The 18,855-nt window shown below is 46.7% G+C and overlaps 1 protein-coding gene across 2 annotated transcripts in view; it reads right to left on the reverse strand.

Moving 5' to 3' along the window:
* The window catches only part of EFCAB6 (EF-hand calcium binding domain 6), a 105,801-nt gene extending 99,276 nt beyond the window's left edge, over window positions 1–6,525 (reverse strand). For both annotated transcript variants that reach the window (XM_081191530.1, XM_081191529.1), the window contains exons 1-4: window positions 6,399–6,525; window positions 5,100–5,270; window positions 3,201–3,421; window positions 2,180–2,262 (exon numbers count right to left, since the gene is read on the reverse strand). In XM_081191530.1, coding sequence (XP_081047656.1) covers window positions 2,180–2,262; window positions 3,201–3,421; window positions 5,100–5,265 — 470 coding nt within the window. In that variant the 5' untranslated portion in view covers window positions 5,266–5,270; window positions 6,399–6,525. The remainder of the gene's footprint in view (window positions 1–2,179; window positions 2,263–3,200; window positions 3,422–5,099; window positions 5,271–6,398) is intronic.
* Window positions 6,526–18,855: the final 12,330 nt, after the last annotated feature.

Consider the following 18,855-nt stretch of genomic DNA (forward strand, 5'->3'; position numbering starts at 1 on the left):
AGCCAGGATAGGCAAGGATCAAGGAGACAGGTGGTCTCTTTCACTCATCCAGGCATCCTGTCCACATCCTTGGAGGTAACAGCTTGAAAATGATTGCAGACAACCTGAATGGATAAAGTTCTGTCACTCTTCCATCTCACGGTGCAGTCTTCCTCCCTTTGAATCTGTGTGATTTTATCTGCCAAAAACTTATTTATATGGTGCTATCTAAGCACATAATGCTCTGCAACCCAATATAATTTGGTTTTTAAAAAGGCCATAGGCTGTAACTCAAGTCAGAAAGTAGTCCTAAACTCACTTTCTAAAATCTTGTCTAAGGAAAAACAGCAGCTGTATCACCCTCCAGTGGTAGATCAGGGTATAACTAGGGCTACTCCTTTGAATCTGATAGGCTTATGTCATAATAAAAAGGCTAGTATTTTACAGTGATACAGAAATCTTTGTTGTTCTTGGTACCACAAACTAACATGTACGTATGGAATATTGGGGGGGGGGGCAGAGACTGGAATTTACATCACACATTTTAAATACCGTATTTTTTGCTCTATAAGACTCACTTTTCCCCTCCTAAAAAGTAAGGGGAAATGTGTGTGCGTCTTATGGAGCGAATGCAGGCTACGCAGCTATCCCAGAAGCCAGAACAGCCAGAGGGATTGCTGTTTTCACTGCGCAGCGATCCCTCTTGCTGTTCTGGCTTCTGAGATTCAGAATATTTTTTTTCTTGTTTTCCTCCTCCAAAAACTAGGTGCGTCTTCTGGTCTGGTGCGTCTTATAGAGCGAAAAATATGGCACTCGTACTTTGGTAATATTTTTTTTAATGCAAAAATATAGATTATTTTAGAAAGCTAGCATGCCTATCCTTCTGGAAACTTAAAATACCGATAATAAACAGATCACAAAACTTATCAGGTGTCTGTGTCTGTACGACAGCTTCTGCGTACAAAGCACTGCAGAGTTGTCCTTACAGGCTGATCTAGATCTCCACTCAAATGAGTTTTGGAGAATGTGAAGGCGCCTAGGAGTATAATTTCCCGGGCCAGTCTCCCTGAATTTCTCTGTATTACACAGATCTGGGTGCTGGTGCACAACCCTGAATCTATTGGGCTGTTACTGTAAGTTCGGGTCCTCACACACTGCCATCATTCTGTTTCCAGAGCACTTAAAAATATGTGTGCACTTGTCAAGCCAAATGGTGGGCCAAACTCCTGCATCAGCTCTGTGGCTTAAGAAATGTAAGGTGTGCTCGCCACATCCAGGCAGCTAAGACCTTCCTCTGGCCTTGAGTGGCTTTACATTGCAGCTTTGTGACAACTTTGTGGCTAGTATTTTTTAAAAGTCCTTTGTGAGTCGGTTCTACCTTGCCCAGCCCAGAAAGCGCGCCTCATGTTAAGAACAGTTTTGGTTTAAGAACGGACCTGTGGAACGAATTAAGTTCATAACTGGAGGTACCACTGTATTGTATTGAGCTGTGCTGCTATGCAGCAGCAGGGTCAAAGGCATCTTTGACACGACTGATGTTTCTCCTAAGCAGGTGCCTAAACAATACTTATAAGTTTAAGTGTGATGGTGTTGTATACTTAAGTATAAGTGTATTGTAAATAAATGAGCAAATAAATTTCTTTTTCCTCCCTTCTTTCATAAACAAGAGATAAAGGCACACATAAGCATGGTGTCTGACATAAGCATAATAAAAGTTAATTTGGGGGCTAAACTACATTTGGGGGCGCTTGGCGGATCTTTGCGCCACGGCAGCACATATGCTAAAGACTGTGCTGTTCTTGTGCCCTATTTGAGAGACAGTATCTGGCTAACCAGAATTCTGGACTAGGTGGACTGTTGGGTCCTATGCAGCAAGGCTGTTTTTATGTATGCCTCTGAAGAGAGCAATGTTACACCACCATTCTGCTTGCAGGCTCCCTGTATGCTCCCTGGTCGGCTACTGTAAGTACTGTGAATACTGATGCACAGTATTCTCAGTCCAGGAATATCCCAAACATTGCCGGGAAAGTTGAACTATAAGATATTGCAAGGGAGAAGGGAGTTGGCACTGGTCTGCCTTTTTCGCTGACAACACCATGTTCTTGGTGATGTGTAGGCCTGCCTGAAATTTGGCATTACTACTTCTACCAATCTCAGAACTTCACAGTTCATTTTAGTTCAAATCAACAAAAGTTCTTACGTCCTTTGGAGGTGGTTAATCGGTCTGGCAAACTTCGACAAGAACTCAAGATAAGGTACAGCAACTTTGGTACAGCCCGGAATCTGTTTCAATACAAAGAAACTTAATGTGAATGGTATTCTGTGGTGGTTGTTTTTCATCATGTTGCCTCCTCCCTTATTGTTCCATTAAGGTAACATTTAATTAAAAAGTTAATCTTCTTTGTTCAGATCTGCTTGCATTCTTTCATTTCTCAACAAATGTGTTATAAGCTTTCAAACAGCCCACAGCTCTCTCATAAAAATATTTGTTATTCTAATTGCTCACCGGTAAGATTATTTATTATAATTTATATTCCACCTTTCTGTAAAACCACACACTCAAGAAAGCTTTTCAGTGGACTGCTTCTTGCCATGCTTCTTACTGACATATTGCTTCCGTTTAATATTGGGAAGTATCATAACAGCTAGAATGTTTTACAAGAAAACTTGTAATTCCATTGGGCCTGTGACTCACAGCAAATTTATACACACAACAGAATTAAAGTGGGAATGCTTTTCCTGGACTACACTATCTCCTACTGCAGGTAGAGAATTATATGTCTGGAGTCTCTTCTTCAATAACAACAATTTAAAAACCTCAGTGTGCAGAGAGAAAAAACAGCATGCAGCGAGAGAAGTTTGTTATTGGCTTATGACTCACCTGAGTTCAGGTGACATGCCTAGCCAGATCATGGCTTGTTTCCCAACAGGGGAGAAGCCAAGTACCTGCCTGTGTGATTGACACCATAGGGAAAGATTTAAGCCCTCCTTCCCAGTTGAGACTGTGAGAAACTCCCACTGGCACCAATAGGTTTATTCCTAATTCTGACGCAAAATTTCTACATGACAATCACAATTGCTCCTAACTCACATATGGCAATTAATTTTAAAAACCAATGCTGTGATTGCTAATTATGCCTAATGATACAGTTAATGATAACATGCAGTTAGGCCCTTTGATAACTGAGAAAAAGCTTATATACACCCACAAGACTACACACCTTGTCCAGCAAAGCATCAAACTGTTCTTGCGTCAGGGGTAAAATGAATGTTTCAATCACTCTTCTAAATTCACCCTTAGTGACTTTCAGGGTTTGATCAACGTCAACTGTCTGAAATGCATTTTTGAGTTCATCTTCTTTTGCTAGAGCCTTCTGAAGCAAAATCTGCTCAATATCCACCGAAGACAATGTGGGGTCAGGGAGAGAACTGACAGATGCAGCTAGAAAATATATTATAAAGTTATAGTGCCTGTGGTACACAGTTCCTTCAGCAAACCAAGCACAAAGTCATGTCAACTTCTACATTATCAACCTAAGTTTGACTTTTCTACAGTAGGAACCTTTCAGGACTCCAAACAGGCAGGGGGAGATGGGGGCATGTCCACTGTTCTGTTGTTGGCAGAGGAAAGCAGCAGATGCCTCTAGAAAGTTTTAAGGAGAACATGAAAGCAGTAGCTCTCATCTACTGCTGGTCCCTAGCACCTAGTAGCCAAAAGTAGACTGCCTCTAAACAGTGGCGTAGCGTGGGTTCTCAGCACCCGGGGCAAGGCAAGTAACTTGCGCCCCCTAACCCGTGGATTTTAGCACTCAAGTCTCTTCCGCGCGCCCCCCAGATGTTGCGCCAGGTGCAGCAGGCCCCCCTGCACCCCCCACGCTACGCCACTGCTCCCACCACAAGTCTTCAGGACAGCCATCCAAAGGCTGGCGTGGGGAGAAGGTCTCTCCGCCCCACCGCCAGGCTTCGGAGCAGCCTTCCGAAGGCTGGTGCGGGGAGAAGGTCTCTCCGCCCCACCGCCAGGCTTCGGAGCAGCCTTCCGAAGGCTGGTGCGGGGAGAAGGTCTCTCCGCCCCACCGCCAGGCTTCGGAGGAGGTCCGAGGACAGTGGGGTTCCTGCTTCCTCGAGGAGGGCCAGCCAAACGCGCCCCCCAAATGTTGCGCCCGGTGCGGCTGGCACCCCCCACGCTACGCCACTGCCTCTAAACAAGGAGGCTCCATTTAGCTAAGAGACCCATCCTCCTTGAGCAATACAGTGCTCCACGTTCCTCCCCCAACTCTTGAGCTTGAAGCGCAGCAGATGTTTCCAAACTCCTACATCTTCCCAAGGAAGACCCAAGGTCCCTTTCACCAGGCATCTGGGAAGTATCTTTATTTATTTATATTGGATATTTATATCCTGCCTTTCTATGATAAAAGCAAACTCAAGGTCTTGTTTCCTCTTTACTTTTCCTCTTGGTGTGAAAAAAGTCCCAATTAACACCCTCTTACCTTGAAACCTCCCTTAACTGGAGGTCAGCAGTAGCCTGACCCATCTCCCAATTTCCTTGAATTATATTGCACTACGGGTTTTATCCTGCCAAATCTCAGTCAAAGCTATTTAGGGATTCTCCAGAGTGATCTTGCTTTGTGTTTCTTCTCTGTAACAATGGGGCTTCAAAAATCCTTTTGGAAAAGGCCTTTCAGAGTTATCTGTTCCCTCCCCATCCACACTGATGCAGCTTTTACAATGCTCTCTCTCAGACCAGGCCAAAAAGCTTAATTATGAAGAAAAGAAACTCAAGTGAAGGGACACTTTGAAATGGATGGGGGGGGGGAGGCAGGAAGTGCAACTGACTAGCAGGAAGCACAGCTGAAATGCACTTCCTGTTCACTCCATCTTGTGCATCTTTCCCAACAAGGAAACAAATAAGTTTCCAGTGTGAAGACTTGCTTGCATATCTCCCCGCCTTAGAGAAATGCATTAAATCATTTTAAGAAGAGCCAGAAAAATGCTGAGAACACGAAGCACAAACTTACTGCTCTTTCTGTTGCCCTCAATAATTTCCACATCTCTAACAGCCTGTCTTACAGTGCTTGGCTGCTGTCAGAGCCTGCAACATAAACTTTAGTAAACAGGCTTACTTGAAATTGATTTGATAGATGTTTGTGTGCTGCTGCTGCCATTGCTGCTGTTGCTACGTGTTGATGATCTGGTTGAAGGTGTCGACAGGCCTCTTGAATTAAACACAATTCCATGGGATTGAGGATATAAATTACTGTAATCAGCTGCACTAACAACTCTGGACATGATTCCTGCGGAAAGTAAAAGGTGTGACACCAGCTATGAGGGCATGGAATTGAATCAGAACTGATCTCACTCCACAAGCAGCTTGAGCAATTCCAGGGAGCTGAGACTTAGGGCTCGTCCACATTTGCACTTGACCCATGCCTAGAAAGCAGATTCCAGAAGACACTTTAGATCAGGAAGATTGCACTGCACATCACTGCTGCTTCAACCCATATTTCCAACTAAACATGCTTAAATAATGGACTGTATCTATTTAGGATATGAATGAAGCCTTTGGAGTAGGGGCCAAACATAGTAGGGTATTTCTAAGTCATTATGAATAAGGTGAGGCTGTTAATAAACTACATGCAGAGCCAATGTGGCATTGTAGTTATAATTAATGCTGAACTTGGGCTGTGGAGACCCAAACTCAAATCTCCATTTGACCATGAAGGTCGCTGGAGGGCCTACCATGATCTCTCAGACAAGCCTACCTTTCTTTTTCTTTTTTTAATAATTTTTATTAACCGGCCAATCAAATCAAATCACATCACATAAGTTCTGAATTACAAAGCCAAATTTTAAATTTTGTTGGGGGGGCCCATATTTCAAGATCCGAAGGGGGATTCTGATCTTCCTATTGGTACAAAAAACCCCACCCTGTTCTCTGAACTTGTTTCATCTGCAGTCAGCCCGCAACTTACGCACATTTAACTTGTGTTCTTTCAACTTTATGCACTTGGCAAATAAAAACAAAACTGAAAGGGGGCAGGCATACTAGGAAAAAGGACTTTGGCGATCCCACCAGCCATTGCACTCGGTGTGCTTTGATGATATGATATTGGCTTTAAGGGTGGGCTTTGGCAATACGGTGCCCTGAGCCAGGACAAAAATTGGTGTCCCCTCCCCCAAAATATTTATTTTCGCAATGGTTCCTTTTGGCACAGTTGCTTTTTTACGGATCCTCTCAGTAGATAACAATAAACCTATATTTATATGGGTATTACTTTTATTATGTTGCGCCCTCTCGCCTTGGCCCCCTGTGCGGGGGGGGGGGCACCGCCCTAAATCCAGCGCTGCCCCAAAACATGACCCCTGTGTAAGTCACAGGCTTGCTGCACTCGTTGAAAACAAAACAAATCACAATTTTGTACCTGCAGACTCTTCTCCAGCTACGGGAAAGGATTCCCTGCCTGATGACGCCGAAGGAAGCCCCCTCCCGGGATCGTGAGTACCTGGCTGAAATCCGTGCAGCTTTGCCCTCCCTCCCGAGGCGCCTGCGAGCGGGGGCGGCGGGGCGGCGAGACCCCGCGTCCCGACCAGCTTCTGGGAAGTTCCGCCGCCCGAGATTCCGCACGCGCGCCGGCCGAGGCGCGTTTCTAAGACGCTGTTGCCCCGGCAACGGAGAGCCGCTCCGGATTGGCAGGGGGGCCTGGCGGCTGCCTAGCAACCGGAGGAGGGCGACAATCGCATCCCCCCGCCGCACCTCCGGCTCAGCGGGTTGGGTTTCCCCTCTGCAAACGAGCGTGCGCCCGGATCGGCGGCCTCTCCTGCCTGGCTGAGCTGAGGCCGTCCTCCTCGCGCGCTTTTACCTCGGAGTAAGTCCCAATGGGTACCCAGGGGAAGGGGCTCTGCTCCCATCCCAACTCACCCGGCTGCGCAGACGGAGAGGGTGGGGCAACGGGGATCGCAGATCGGAGTTTCCAAAATAAAAAAAATCCTTCCAGTAGCACCTTAAAGACCAACTAAGTTAGTTCTTGGTATGAGCTTTCGTGTGCATGCACACTTCTTCAGATACACTCAGATACACAGTGTATCTGAAGAAGTGTGCATGCACACGAAAGCTCATACCAAGAAACACCTTCTCACCCCTTGCCTTTTCCTGTAAGACCTATTGCAGTTGTTAAGAGTCATCAACAGGCTCATCTCAGCTATCTGCCAATCTCCCATTCCCACCACCCTTCTGAGTAATACCCCTCCCCACCTTCTCACTATATAGAAGGATCTGGCAACTTCTGTTTCAGTGTATCTGAAGAAGTGTGCATGCACACGAAAGCTCATACCAAGAACTAACTTAGTTGGTCTTTAAGGTGCTACTGGAAGGAATTTTTTTATTTTGACTATGGCAGACCAACACGGCTACCTATCTGTAACCGGAGTTTCCAAGTTGAGGTCACGATCCTGTGCGCGCTTTCTGGGGAGTTGAGTCCCGCTGCACTCGAGGGGGCTTTGCTTCAGAGGAAGCCGGCGCAGGAGAGATTGGCAATGACTGTGTAGATAAGTTCACCGGCGCAGAGCATGTATCTCTGTGGCTTGGGCTCAGGTGACGTTTGCGGACCAACACTTGTTTGCTGGACTACAACTCCGTCATCCCTGACAGTTGGCCATATTGAACTGAGCTGATAGGAGTCGGAGGGTCAATAAAAATCTGGACGCCCGGAGGTTGCCCGTCCTTGTTTCAGCAGGTGTTGCGCACGCGGCAAAGTATCCCTCGCTTGCCTGCCAGGAAATGCTCGCACACCCGAGGAATTCCTGCATGACATGCAACGGGCAGGAAAGCAAAATGTGCAGCTTCGAGTAACGCAAAAACAAAGCAAAATGAGTTGTAAAGTAGGAAGATGGCAATTTGCCTTAGACTGTTTTCACAACATGACACTAGACTAGGGTTATTGCTGCTTTTAGTTCAGCTGTTCATAGCGTTGGTGAGCTGCCCTGAGTGTGTTTGATTATTAAGAGTCTGTCTTTGGCTTTTGTTTTAAGAATATTCAAAAGCACCAAGAGTCCAAGTAAGTGAGATTGCAGCAGCCCAAGATGTTTCTATAGTTCGATCCTAAATGTGTTTAGTCAGAAGTAAGAATCATTGAACTCAAAGGTAAATAAGAAGGGGATCCATGTGTCAAAACACCACAGAGAGAAACAAATGTAGTAAGAAAATATTTTTCCTGCTTGTAATATTGAAAGCACTCCTGCCTGGGTTGACACGCAGCGTAAATTAATAATGCAGAGTTTTTAAGTGAAAGAATAAGAGCTTTACTGAGTTAAAATAAACTTCTTCATAAACAACATGGTTCCAAACAGTTTGAATGAGATTATATACTGACTCTGCTCACAACTGAGGCAGACAGACTCTGATTGAAATTTTACAGAGAGAAAATGGCTGCTACTTATAAGGAGAATGAGTTACATGTCAGAGTGACTCCACAGTTAGCAGTAAGGCCTGAATAACTTTAGTAGGCCCAAATGATTGTGCAGTCCCGGCACTTCCCAGCCTGCTTTGCTGCTTCTGCTCTCATGTGTCTCTGTCACATGACATGGGGTTAGTGGCATCTGTTTGTGTTGACAATGGAGTGTGCCTCTGGGGGTGAAGTCAACCTTTTGGAGAATCACAGCTGCAAAGGCCGGGAACTCGTAACTGCTGCCTCCCACATTGTTTTTGCTGTGTTAGCAGCACCAAAGTGACCTCTCCGGGGTGCAATCCTGGGAAGTGTGCATGGAGGTCCAGGGCTGTCCAGACGACAAGACGCCACCCTTGGCCTCGCTGATGAGGTCCAAAGGAAAGCAGAGCAAGATGTTTGGCGCCAGCTGAGCTGCAGGAGTTGCTGGAAGGAGGCCGTCCAACCATCTTAGGGACTCCACTCCAGATTTGTGTAGAGTTTACTCCTCAGCCTTTTCTTCTCACAAGGCAGCGAGTAAGGTGGAACATAATGCCAGGGGTTGGCTGGAACCTAATTGAGGCAGGTGGTGAAATCAGTGGCGTAGCGTGGGGGGTGCAGGGGGGGCCGGCCGCACCGGGCACAACATCTGGGGGTTAGGGTTAGGGGGCGCACATCCACGGGTTAGGGGGTGCAAATCCACGGGTTAGGGGGTGCAAATCCACGGGTTAGGGGGTGCAAATTACTTGCCTTGCCCCGGGTGCTGACAACCCACGCTACGCCACTGGGTGAAATCCCATTAAAACAGATGAGGGGAGTTTCTCATATATAGCCAAAGATTTGCAGCACCTTGTTAGATAATTGTTTATTTAAAATATTTGTATATTGCCCTTCAGAAATGATTCTGGGTGGTTTACAGCCATACCACAACTACAGCTGCAATCCTATGACTTACCTGGGAATATATTTGGAATTGTACTAACTTATCTGGGGGTGAAGAGACGCAGGAGGCACTGTGGTCTAAACCACTGAGCCCAGGGCTTGCCGATCGGAAGGTTGGCGGTTCGAATCCCCGCGACGGGGTGAGCTCCCATTGCTCGGTCTGCTCCTGTCAACCTAGCAGCTCGAAAGCATGTCAAAGTGCAAGTAGATAAATAGGTACCGCTTCGGCGGGAAGGTAAATGGCATTTCCGTGCAATGCTCTGGTTCACCAGAAGCGGCTTAGTCATGCTGGGCACGTGACCCAGAAGCTGTCTGCGGACAAACGTCAGTTCCCTCGGCCAGTAAAGCGAGATGAGCACCGCAACTCCAGAGTCGTTCGCAACTGGACTTAACTGTCAGGGGTCCTTTACCTTTATCTTTTTTATCTGGGGGTGAATCCCATGACATAATGTGGCAGTGACATCACCCCTCAAGAATGAAACCTGAGATAGTTGCTGTAGCCAGAGAAAAATGAGGTTTCCATTTGCTGGAACAGATCCACACAGTTGTTTAGAATATTGTTCCTGAAAAACATTTTTGCATTCTTAAAAAATTAATAGATTGCACTTCCTGGAACAGCAGCAAATGAGAAAGGGACAGCAAACCCATATCTCAATTAGCTGGCATTTTAAGCTTCATGGACACATGCTCACGAGTCCTGCCAGGCATATCACAGCTGAGCTTCTCCTTTTTCTGGCACTGAATGCTGACCAGACAGCAGGCTCAGCCTAACTGCTAAGCATGACGGTACCCGTGTGCCTTTGTCACAACAAGGCGGGCTCTCCATAGTGTGCTTTGAAGAGGCTGAAAGCTCATGTTGGCTGTCTTGAGTCATTTCAGCACCCTGCAAGAGCCTTCTGTGTGCCCCCAGGCCATTCTCCCCAAGTTCCCCAGCTATTCCCATGTTACTGAGGTAGCACCTCTGCCACAATGATGCTTGCTTGTTACTGTCCTGGCCAGGCCCATTGGCTGCCATACCTAGTGCTGCCTCATCCCAATGTGTCATCGTCAGTGCCATGAGGGAAGGCCTTGGCGGAGTGAGTAGGCAGGCAACCCAGCAACCATCGTTTGTGCACATACATTGGTCTGCTCACAGGACATCCACTGGGGCTGGCACTGCTGCTTTGCAGCATTTGTTGAATTAGGCAGCAAGCAGGTGCTGGGCAGAGCAGGAGCAGGCAGTGTTGAAATTCTGGGCAACACAACTGTGTGTGCACCTCACAGCCTACCCTTTGCTCCCTAAGGTAGCCTGCTGCTCTCGGGTGCTGTGTTGCTGTTGCTTGAAGACTGCTCCCAAACCATTGCTATTTTGTAAGTGGGATTCAATCAGACACTGACAAATTTAAGTTGCCCAGTTACAATGGACTAGGTGTCATTGTCCTCTTGCCCAGCAAACTCGCTTCCTTCCAAAAATTGGACTTTTGCAGTAAGGAAGATGGTAGGATATTTTGCAACCGCCCTGTGATTTTTGGATGAAGGGCCATATAAAATTTTAATAATAATAATAGGAAAATGCACTGAAACATATAGGATATCAGTTGCTTGACGTAATGTGGCATAACCTCCATGCATAAACAGCAGGTGCTGTCTTTGGTAATTGCCCTGTGGAGGAGCCCCCCTCCCACATACTTGGTAAAGTTTTAGACAAGTATTAGACTAAGTTAAAGAGAGCTCTAGCTGTTGTCATCAGCCACGGTCACTAAATGGAACCTCCCTGTACAGAGGCAGTATGAATAATGGATACCAGGGACAAACAACTGAGGAGGCTCAAAACCTTTAAGCCCTGCTTATGAGTGCTCAGAAGGGGCATACGGCTTCAGAGATAATCCTGGAATTTGCTCCGATAGATAAATTTACAAAATAATTTTTCACCATGAAATCTGACATTGCTGGCTACATTTATTTACCTTTCTTTGCTGCACCTGCCCAAGTGCTCAGGGAGGATTACAGATTGCAGATTTTATCCTCTATCGTCCTGTCAAAAGCTCCAGAGTGGCTGGAGCCACCCAGAGTGGCTGGGGAAATCCAGCCAGATGGGCGGGGTATAAATATATTATTATTATTTTATTTATTTTATTTTATTTTATTTTATTTCATTCAAAACTTAACATTTATAAAAACACCAATTAAACTTTAATGTGTATTTGGGAATGCAAGTTAATTTCCTTTTCTTTGAACATTGATTTCCAGTCTGGATTTATGTTCTGATAGGTGGATGCCGCTCTTTCTTTTAGGAATTGCCTAGAAGCAAATGCCAGGGGCAGTGAGGCTTAGTACTCTAACACCAAGTACTCTTAGTACTCTAACGCCAGGTCCTAATGATTCATGTGGTGTAAAGATTCACTTATCCCTTTTTGCTGACTGGCAGGAGATCAACTTCATATAACTGCAGGTGTAGATTCAGAGCCAATGTATATAATCAGCAGAATGAAATGCAAACGTTTTCCCATCCAGGCTATAAGAGTGGGCGGTGGGCACATGCGATTTAATGCTCTTGCAGGTGCTTGTGGCGCGACATCTCCCTGGATGTATAAAGTCAGCATGTCAGAGTCGGGAAAGGTTCAGCCAGACCTCCTCGCTGCCAGGCTGTCTTTCTGCCTGCAAGGTTGTTGTTCTTTCTCCTATAGGAATATTCAAACATGCCCACCCTGATGGTTGTTGAGCCCACCACCTTCCCATGAGAGAGAGGCAGAGTTCTGGAGCTTTGGGGGCTCAGGGTCCCTTCATCTCCAGCGGCACCCCCTGGAGCCATGCTGTAGGTCTGTGCCAGAAAATGGAGACAGGGAAGAGGTGGTCAGTTCCTGCCACCACTGCAGGCCAAGATAGTGGCTGCATTGGGCTGGAGCCTGCTCATCCACATGCACCTGTGCCTGGAAGCTGAAGTGGGGGCTGTGAGCTGGGCTATTGCCAGCATCACATGTGTGTGTGTGGGGGGGGGGAATTGTCTAGCCACCAGCACAGGGGATCTGGTTGAAAACAAGAGCTCAAGAGAAAAGCCTTGACTGCTCACAGATTGCTGGGGGCAAGTCCTCCCCCCCCCCCCCGGTCCTGGCATACTGGGCACTCTCTTGCATTGTCATGACTTTGCTGGCCCTAGGTGGAGTCCTGGCTGCCTCCAAAGTGGTGGGGGACCATGGAAGACAGCAAGGGAGTCCTGCCTCCCCCTCTACAGCCAGCTCAGTATCTCCTAGACCTAGAGTCATCCGAAAGGTCTGCTGAAAGAGCTGGTGAGCAAATGGTGGTCTCTCCTTCAGCTCTTAAACCCTTGTTCCCTCTTGTCTCTCCCCCCTCTCCACACATACTTTTTATTGTGGTCCTGTGGTTGGTTAGCAGAGAGAGGAATGTTAGGAAGACTGCCAGTTGCCAAGAAATAAAAAAAAAACCTGCAAAAATGGGGTGATGCAATAAGTGACCTGTCGTGGAGCTGGGCAAGAAATGAACTGGAGAGATGTTGTTGGTCCCACTTAGATAACCCCTTCTCATCGACTTCTTCCTGCCCAGCGAAGTGAATGGGCAGAGACGACCCATTTATGGATCCCTCCTTCTCTGCAGGAAAACCTAGGGTTGCATCCAATGCTAGTCAGAGTGGACCCATTGAAATGAATGGACATGGCTAGCGTAGGTCATTAATTTCAGTGGGTCTACTCTGACTTGGTTGCCTACAACCCCCAATTGTTCTTGCTTCCTGTGCTGCTTATAGGCTTAAGCAATTCCACCAGCCCCAGCCCATTTCCTAAGTTTCCTCAAAATGGTTAAGAAAATGCACACAACACATAATTAGCTCGTGACATTCACTATCATAAGATATGCTTGCTGGCAGCGGCTTCTTAAAAGGATTAAACAAATCCTTGGAGCAAATGTCAATCATAAACTATTAGCTGTAGCAGCAAATCTCCATGTTCAGAGGCCATATGAGAGCCTGGCATAGGGCGCTGGCTAACGTTTCGCTGGGGCCTACTCCCTAGTCAGTGTGCTCAGGACTGCAGTCTTAGCGCATAAACAGGTTCTGTACTTCCTTCCCTGCAGCAGCGAATGGTTACTGCAGTTATGCCTTTTGAATATGCGGTTTGCTTGCACTACACTCCCATCTGCTGGAGATTTCTTAAAATTTATTTGGATTAATATAAGATTGCCATGTTGGGCCATTATCACAGATTTCACAGTCTGTAAAATAAACATTGGGACCTTTCTGCATATCAGTAGCTGTCAGTTGGATATATGTGACTGCGTACAATCTCACCTAGACAAGATGGCGAGGTGATAAAGAAAGCTGTGCATACTGATGACCATTTCATCCTAAATTTCTGGATAACCCACATATACATGATAATATTATTGTGTTTGTGATGCAAGGAAGGAAAAAACTCTGGAAATTCTTAGCAAAATAACGGAAACCTAGGCCTACAGACAGTTCAAGGTAGTACAACTTTTACTGCTGTTAATTGTGCAGAATCCTGTGCAGAATTGGTGTGATATTTCTGATCATGGAACCATTGGAGAGATTATGAGTGGTGTACCATTTTTTAATCGTACTATTGAGTGATTTGATGATGGCCCTTGGCTAAGCAATACAAATTTCAATCTGTTACCTCTGAGGATGTGGACAGGCTGCTTGGATGAGTGAAACCGACCACCTGTCTCCTTGATCCTTGCCCATCTTGGCTCATAAAAGCTAGCCAGGCAGGGCTGGGTAATGGGCCCTGTAGGGTGGTGAGTGCTTCCGTCTGTGATGGAGTTTTCCCAGACCCCCTTAAAGAAGCTGTCATCAAACCGCTTCTTAAAAAAACATCTTCAGACCTAGCTGCTAGGGCCAATTATCGCCCAGTCTCAAATATTGCATTCCTGGGCAAGGTAATTGAGCAGGTGGTCGCAGAACAACTCCAGGCACACCTCGAGGATGCAGACTCTTTGGACCCATTCCAATCAGGTTTCAGGCTTCATCATGGGACTGAAACTGCCCTGGTCATGCTGGTCAAAGATCTCTGGCGGGCAAGGAACAGAGGTGAAAACTTTTTCCTGGTCCTGCTGGATCTTTCAGAGACTTGATACTGTCAACCATGGTATCCTTTGGACTGTCTGGGAGCTGGGGGCACTGTTATGTAGTGGTCTCGCTCCTTCCTCCCAGGTCGTGTCCAGAAAGTCATGGGGGGGTAAGTGTTTGGACCCCTGGGCTTTCACTTTTGGGGTGCCTCAGGGCTCTATTCTCTCCCTCATACTTTTCAACATCTGTATGAAGTTGCTGGGGGAGATTGTCAGGGGGTTTTGGCTGGGTGTTCATATAGCTCTACCTCTCATTTAAATTGGAACCAGTGAAAGCAGTGAATGCCCTATGTGTCTGGGCAGTTGGGGGTGGATCGTGGCTATCAGATTGAGACTGAATCCCAACAAGAGAGAAGTACTATTTCTTGGGACAGGGGGCGAGCAAGTGTGGGGGATTCCCTGGTCCTGAATGGGGTAACTATGGTCATAAAGGACCAGGTGCATAGCCTGGGGGCCATTTTGGACTCACAGCTGTCCATGGAGTGACAGGTTAATTCTGTGTCCTGGGTGGCTGTCTACCAGCTCCATCTGGTACGCAGGTTGAGACCCTACCTGCCCATGAACTGTCTTGCCAGCATAGTGCATGCTCTGGTTATCTCCCACTTGGATTACTGCAAAGTGCTCTACGTGGGGTTACCTTTGAAGGTGACTTGGAAACTGCTACTAATCCAGAACGCAGCTGCCACACTGGTAACTGGGAGCAGCCGCTGGGACCATATAACACCAGCCCAAAAGGATCCACATTGGCTCCCAGTATGTTTCCAAACACAATTCAAAGTGTTGGTGCTGACCCTGAAAGCCCTAAATGGTCTCAGCCCAGTATACCTGAAGTAGCGTCTCCACCCCCATCATTCAGCCCGGACACTGAGATCCAGCTCCAAGGACCTTCTGGCAGTTCCCTCACTTCGAGAAGTGAAGCGACAGGGAACCAGGCAGAGGGCCTTCCCAGTAGTGGCACCCGCCCTGTGGAACGCCCCCCCCCACCAGATACTGAGATAAAGAACTATCTGACTTGTAGAAGACATCTGAAGGCAGCCCTGTATAGGAAAGTTTTTAATGTTTGATATCTTACTGTGTTTTAATTTGTTGGAAGCTGCCCAGAGTGGATGGAGCAACCCAGTCAGATGGGCAGAATAATAATAATAATAATAATAATAATAATAATAATAATAATAATAATAATAATTGTTGCTATTATTATTATTATTATTATTATTATTATTATTAGTGCAGCCATCTTCTTCCCTACCTTTTCATTCAACTTTTAATCCTTCCTCCTAGCTCGAGGATCAAAAATCTTTTTCATCCAAAAACCACATTCCTGTCTGGGCAACATGCAGGCAAGTGGGAGGGGGGCAGAAGTGAAGGTAGACAGAGCAATGAATGCAAAGATCACCTTTGTACAACAGGCGCTGCTTTCTAAACACACACACACACACACACACACACACACACACACACACGGTGGTATCAGCACTCCAAAGGCAAACCCTCAGGAGCGTGCAAGGCAGGGTCCTTAAAGGGTCTGACCGTGTGGCTGGGAAGAGTCCTGATGAGCCAGAAAGAGGGTCCTAGCAGCTGAATCCCACTCCCAAGCCTAAGGTTCTTCACCCTTGTCCAAGCTGCTTTTTTGCCTCCTTCGGGTGAGATAAAAAGCAGACAACCCACCATACACGGAACATGTCTTTAATAAGCAAGCAAGCACAAAGTATAATGTGTAGTGCTTAAATATTCTCAACAGTACTAAAAATATAAAAATAAAGTTTACCAAAAGCCGTTTCACTCACAAATATACAAGGAGTGCTGTCAAGCCACAAAATTTTTGACGCCATTTGCCAACACCTGCACTGATAGACAACTGCCTCCCTCTACCCTAAGGAAATGATAATTGATGCTTGTCCATCTTTAGAGATTTCAACGAGCCATCATAAAGGAGGGCTGCCAGGGACAACCTGAAGAACAGCCCCCTCTCTTAACAACCCCAAAGCTGGCTTTCTGTGCTCTCTCAGCCCCATCATTCGCCAGAATTGCCAGGTTTGTAACCAGGGTGTTCATATGGATGAAGTGAGACCACCTGTTTCTTCCGTGTGCCCACTCCCTGTATTCCTGTAATAAATAGAAATATCACACAGTCCCAGAGTGGGTGTGCAATTGCAGAAAGGGCAGCAGGTTATGCACCTACCAAATTCTCCGCTTCATCTGTAAATTTACTACAGTGTGGATCTCCAGGCTGCAATCTTATCTACCAACCCTTTCTCCTCCCATTTCTTGGAGCAAGTATGACTTCTGCACTGCTCCACAGAGAGGGATCATCCACACAGAGGAAAATGTGGATTTGCACTGGACTGTCTCCCCATTAAGGTAGGGGCATCCACATGATACCCCCCCCATCCCAATGCTGGCCTGGACTCCCCACCACCTAAGTGTGTGTGTGTTTAAAAAAACATTGGCAAGGCTAAAACAAACAGGACTGAAAGGGAATGCATGTGAAAGGGAAAGGCCCAGGCAAACACTAGGATGGGGCCCACATTCTGTTCTGGTGTGGACAAGCCCTTTGTGGGAGAAGAGGGTGGGCAACAGAATTGGAACTGGGATGGTGTAGAAGGAACTTTGGGTTGTATCACGGTCCATGACCACTAGGTTGTTAAAGAGGCAAGATGGTTCTCTGGATTGTGGTCTAGCAGCCCTTTATTAAATCAGAAAAATGAAAGATAATTGATTCTTATATTAACAAGCAAACCGCAGGCTATATGCATAATCTTTCTGAATAGGTATACATAAATTTATAGATAGTAAGCACACATCTTGGCTTTCATTCTGATCTTGTGTGTGGTTGCTCTTTTCAGTTTTCAACTGCACGCTCTTAGTTTGTTTTTCATGTCCATCAGAGACGATGCCCTTTGATGTTTACTAGAAACTGCTATACTGTGCTTATATATTAGAATATGCCTGCTATTTAATACACACGCAGTCTTTATTCGCATGGGCACTATGAAGAGACACCGCACCCGCTAAACATTGCTTCACCATGACACATTGCTGATGGGAGCTGTATTGGCTACACTGGAAGATGGTTTCAGAAGGCCAGAATTGTAGCTCAGGGATGCCAAATTTTCAAATGTTCACTGTATCTGCATAAATTAACTTCTCAAAAGGATTCACTGGCAGATCAAGAACAGATTTTCCCATTCTTTCTGGTCAGCTGGCAGACCTAGTCATAACTGATGAATGAGTGTTTGACATTTTATTTTATTTATTTATTGAATTTATATACCGCCCTATACCCGGAGGTCTCAGGGCGCTTCACAGAATTTCCAATCTTAATTAGATTCTCAACTTACGGGGTGGGCCTGAATGCAAGGTGGGAGTGGAGTACATAAGTACCAGTGAGCCCTACTGTTAAAATCTTGTTTCCATTTCCGTTCAGGCTCATCTGTACCAGAAGTTGTTCTGGTTTCACTCAGATTCATGCCAATCAGGGTTAGGGGCAGCACAACTTCAGAGCCTGCTCAGCTCTGGTTCATGTAGGAAAATGGAAGTGTGATTGTTTGAAGTATTATGGGCCTCCCTTTACAGGGGTTTTTATGGGTTACAATAAGTTATTTATGCTACAGTGGAGCAAGGCTAGTTAATTGGTCTAATGAGATATAATTTGGGCCTAGTTCCCACTGTGGTGGTAAATCTGTTTCTGGATTGTTGCACTTCAGACTGCAGGTGGGGGCTCATGTGAGATAACGCTTCTCCTTATATTAACCAAAACAACCCAGAGAGAAAAGTTTGTATCTTGGAGAAGGGATCTAGTATACCCTTCTTCCTGACAGGCAGCACATGATGCATGCATACGCTTCATGGATGGATGGATGGATGAGCACTCAGTCAGGACTGCTGCTGCTGTACTGTGAGTTGGGAAGGCCGCTCCCTCCTCAGGCTGATCCCACCAGGCCCAGGGGGCGGGGCCAGACTGACTCACCACTGCCACAGCTTAAGAGGCCGCACGAGGCACCGGAACACCACTGCTGCTGCTGTACTGTGAGTTGGGAAGGCCGCTCCCTCCTCAGGCTGATCCCACCAGGCCCAGGGGGCGGGGCCAGACTGACTCACCACTGCCACAGCTTAAGAGGCCGCACGAGGCACCGGAACACCACTGCTGCTGCTGTACTGTGAGTAAAGGAACTGGAGGCCCCTCGACTGTCCTCGGGTCCAGTATTGGACCACTTTGACCGGATATCTCCAGCCGATGTGGACAGATTCCTCCAAGCTGGAAAGCCCACCACCTGTCCTCTTGACCCGTGCCCGTCATGGCTGATTAGAGCGTGTCCAGACGAGGTGCGGGCCCCCCTGGGGGATATCATCAATTTGTCCCTTGGCACCGGGATATTCCCAGGGGACCTGAAGGAGGCGGTGGTGCGTCCGCTCTTAAAGAAAACATCGTTAGATC

The sequence above is a fragment of the Podarcis bocagei genome (genome assembly GCF_964188305.1).
Source record: "Podarcis bocagei genome assembly, chromosome: 4".
NCBI classification, from domain to species: Eukaryota; Metazoa; Chordata; class Lepidosauria; order Squamata; family Lacertidae; genus Podarcis; species Podarcis bocagei.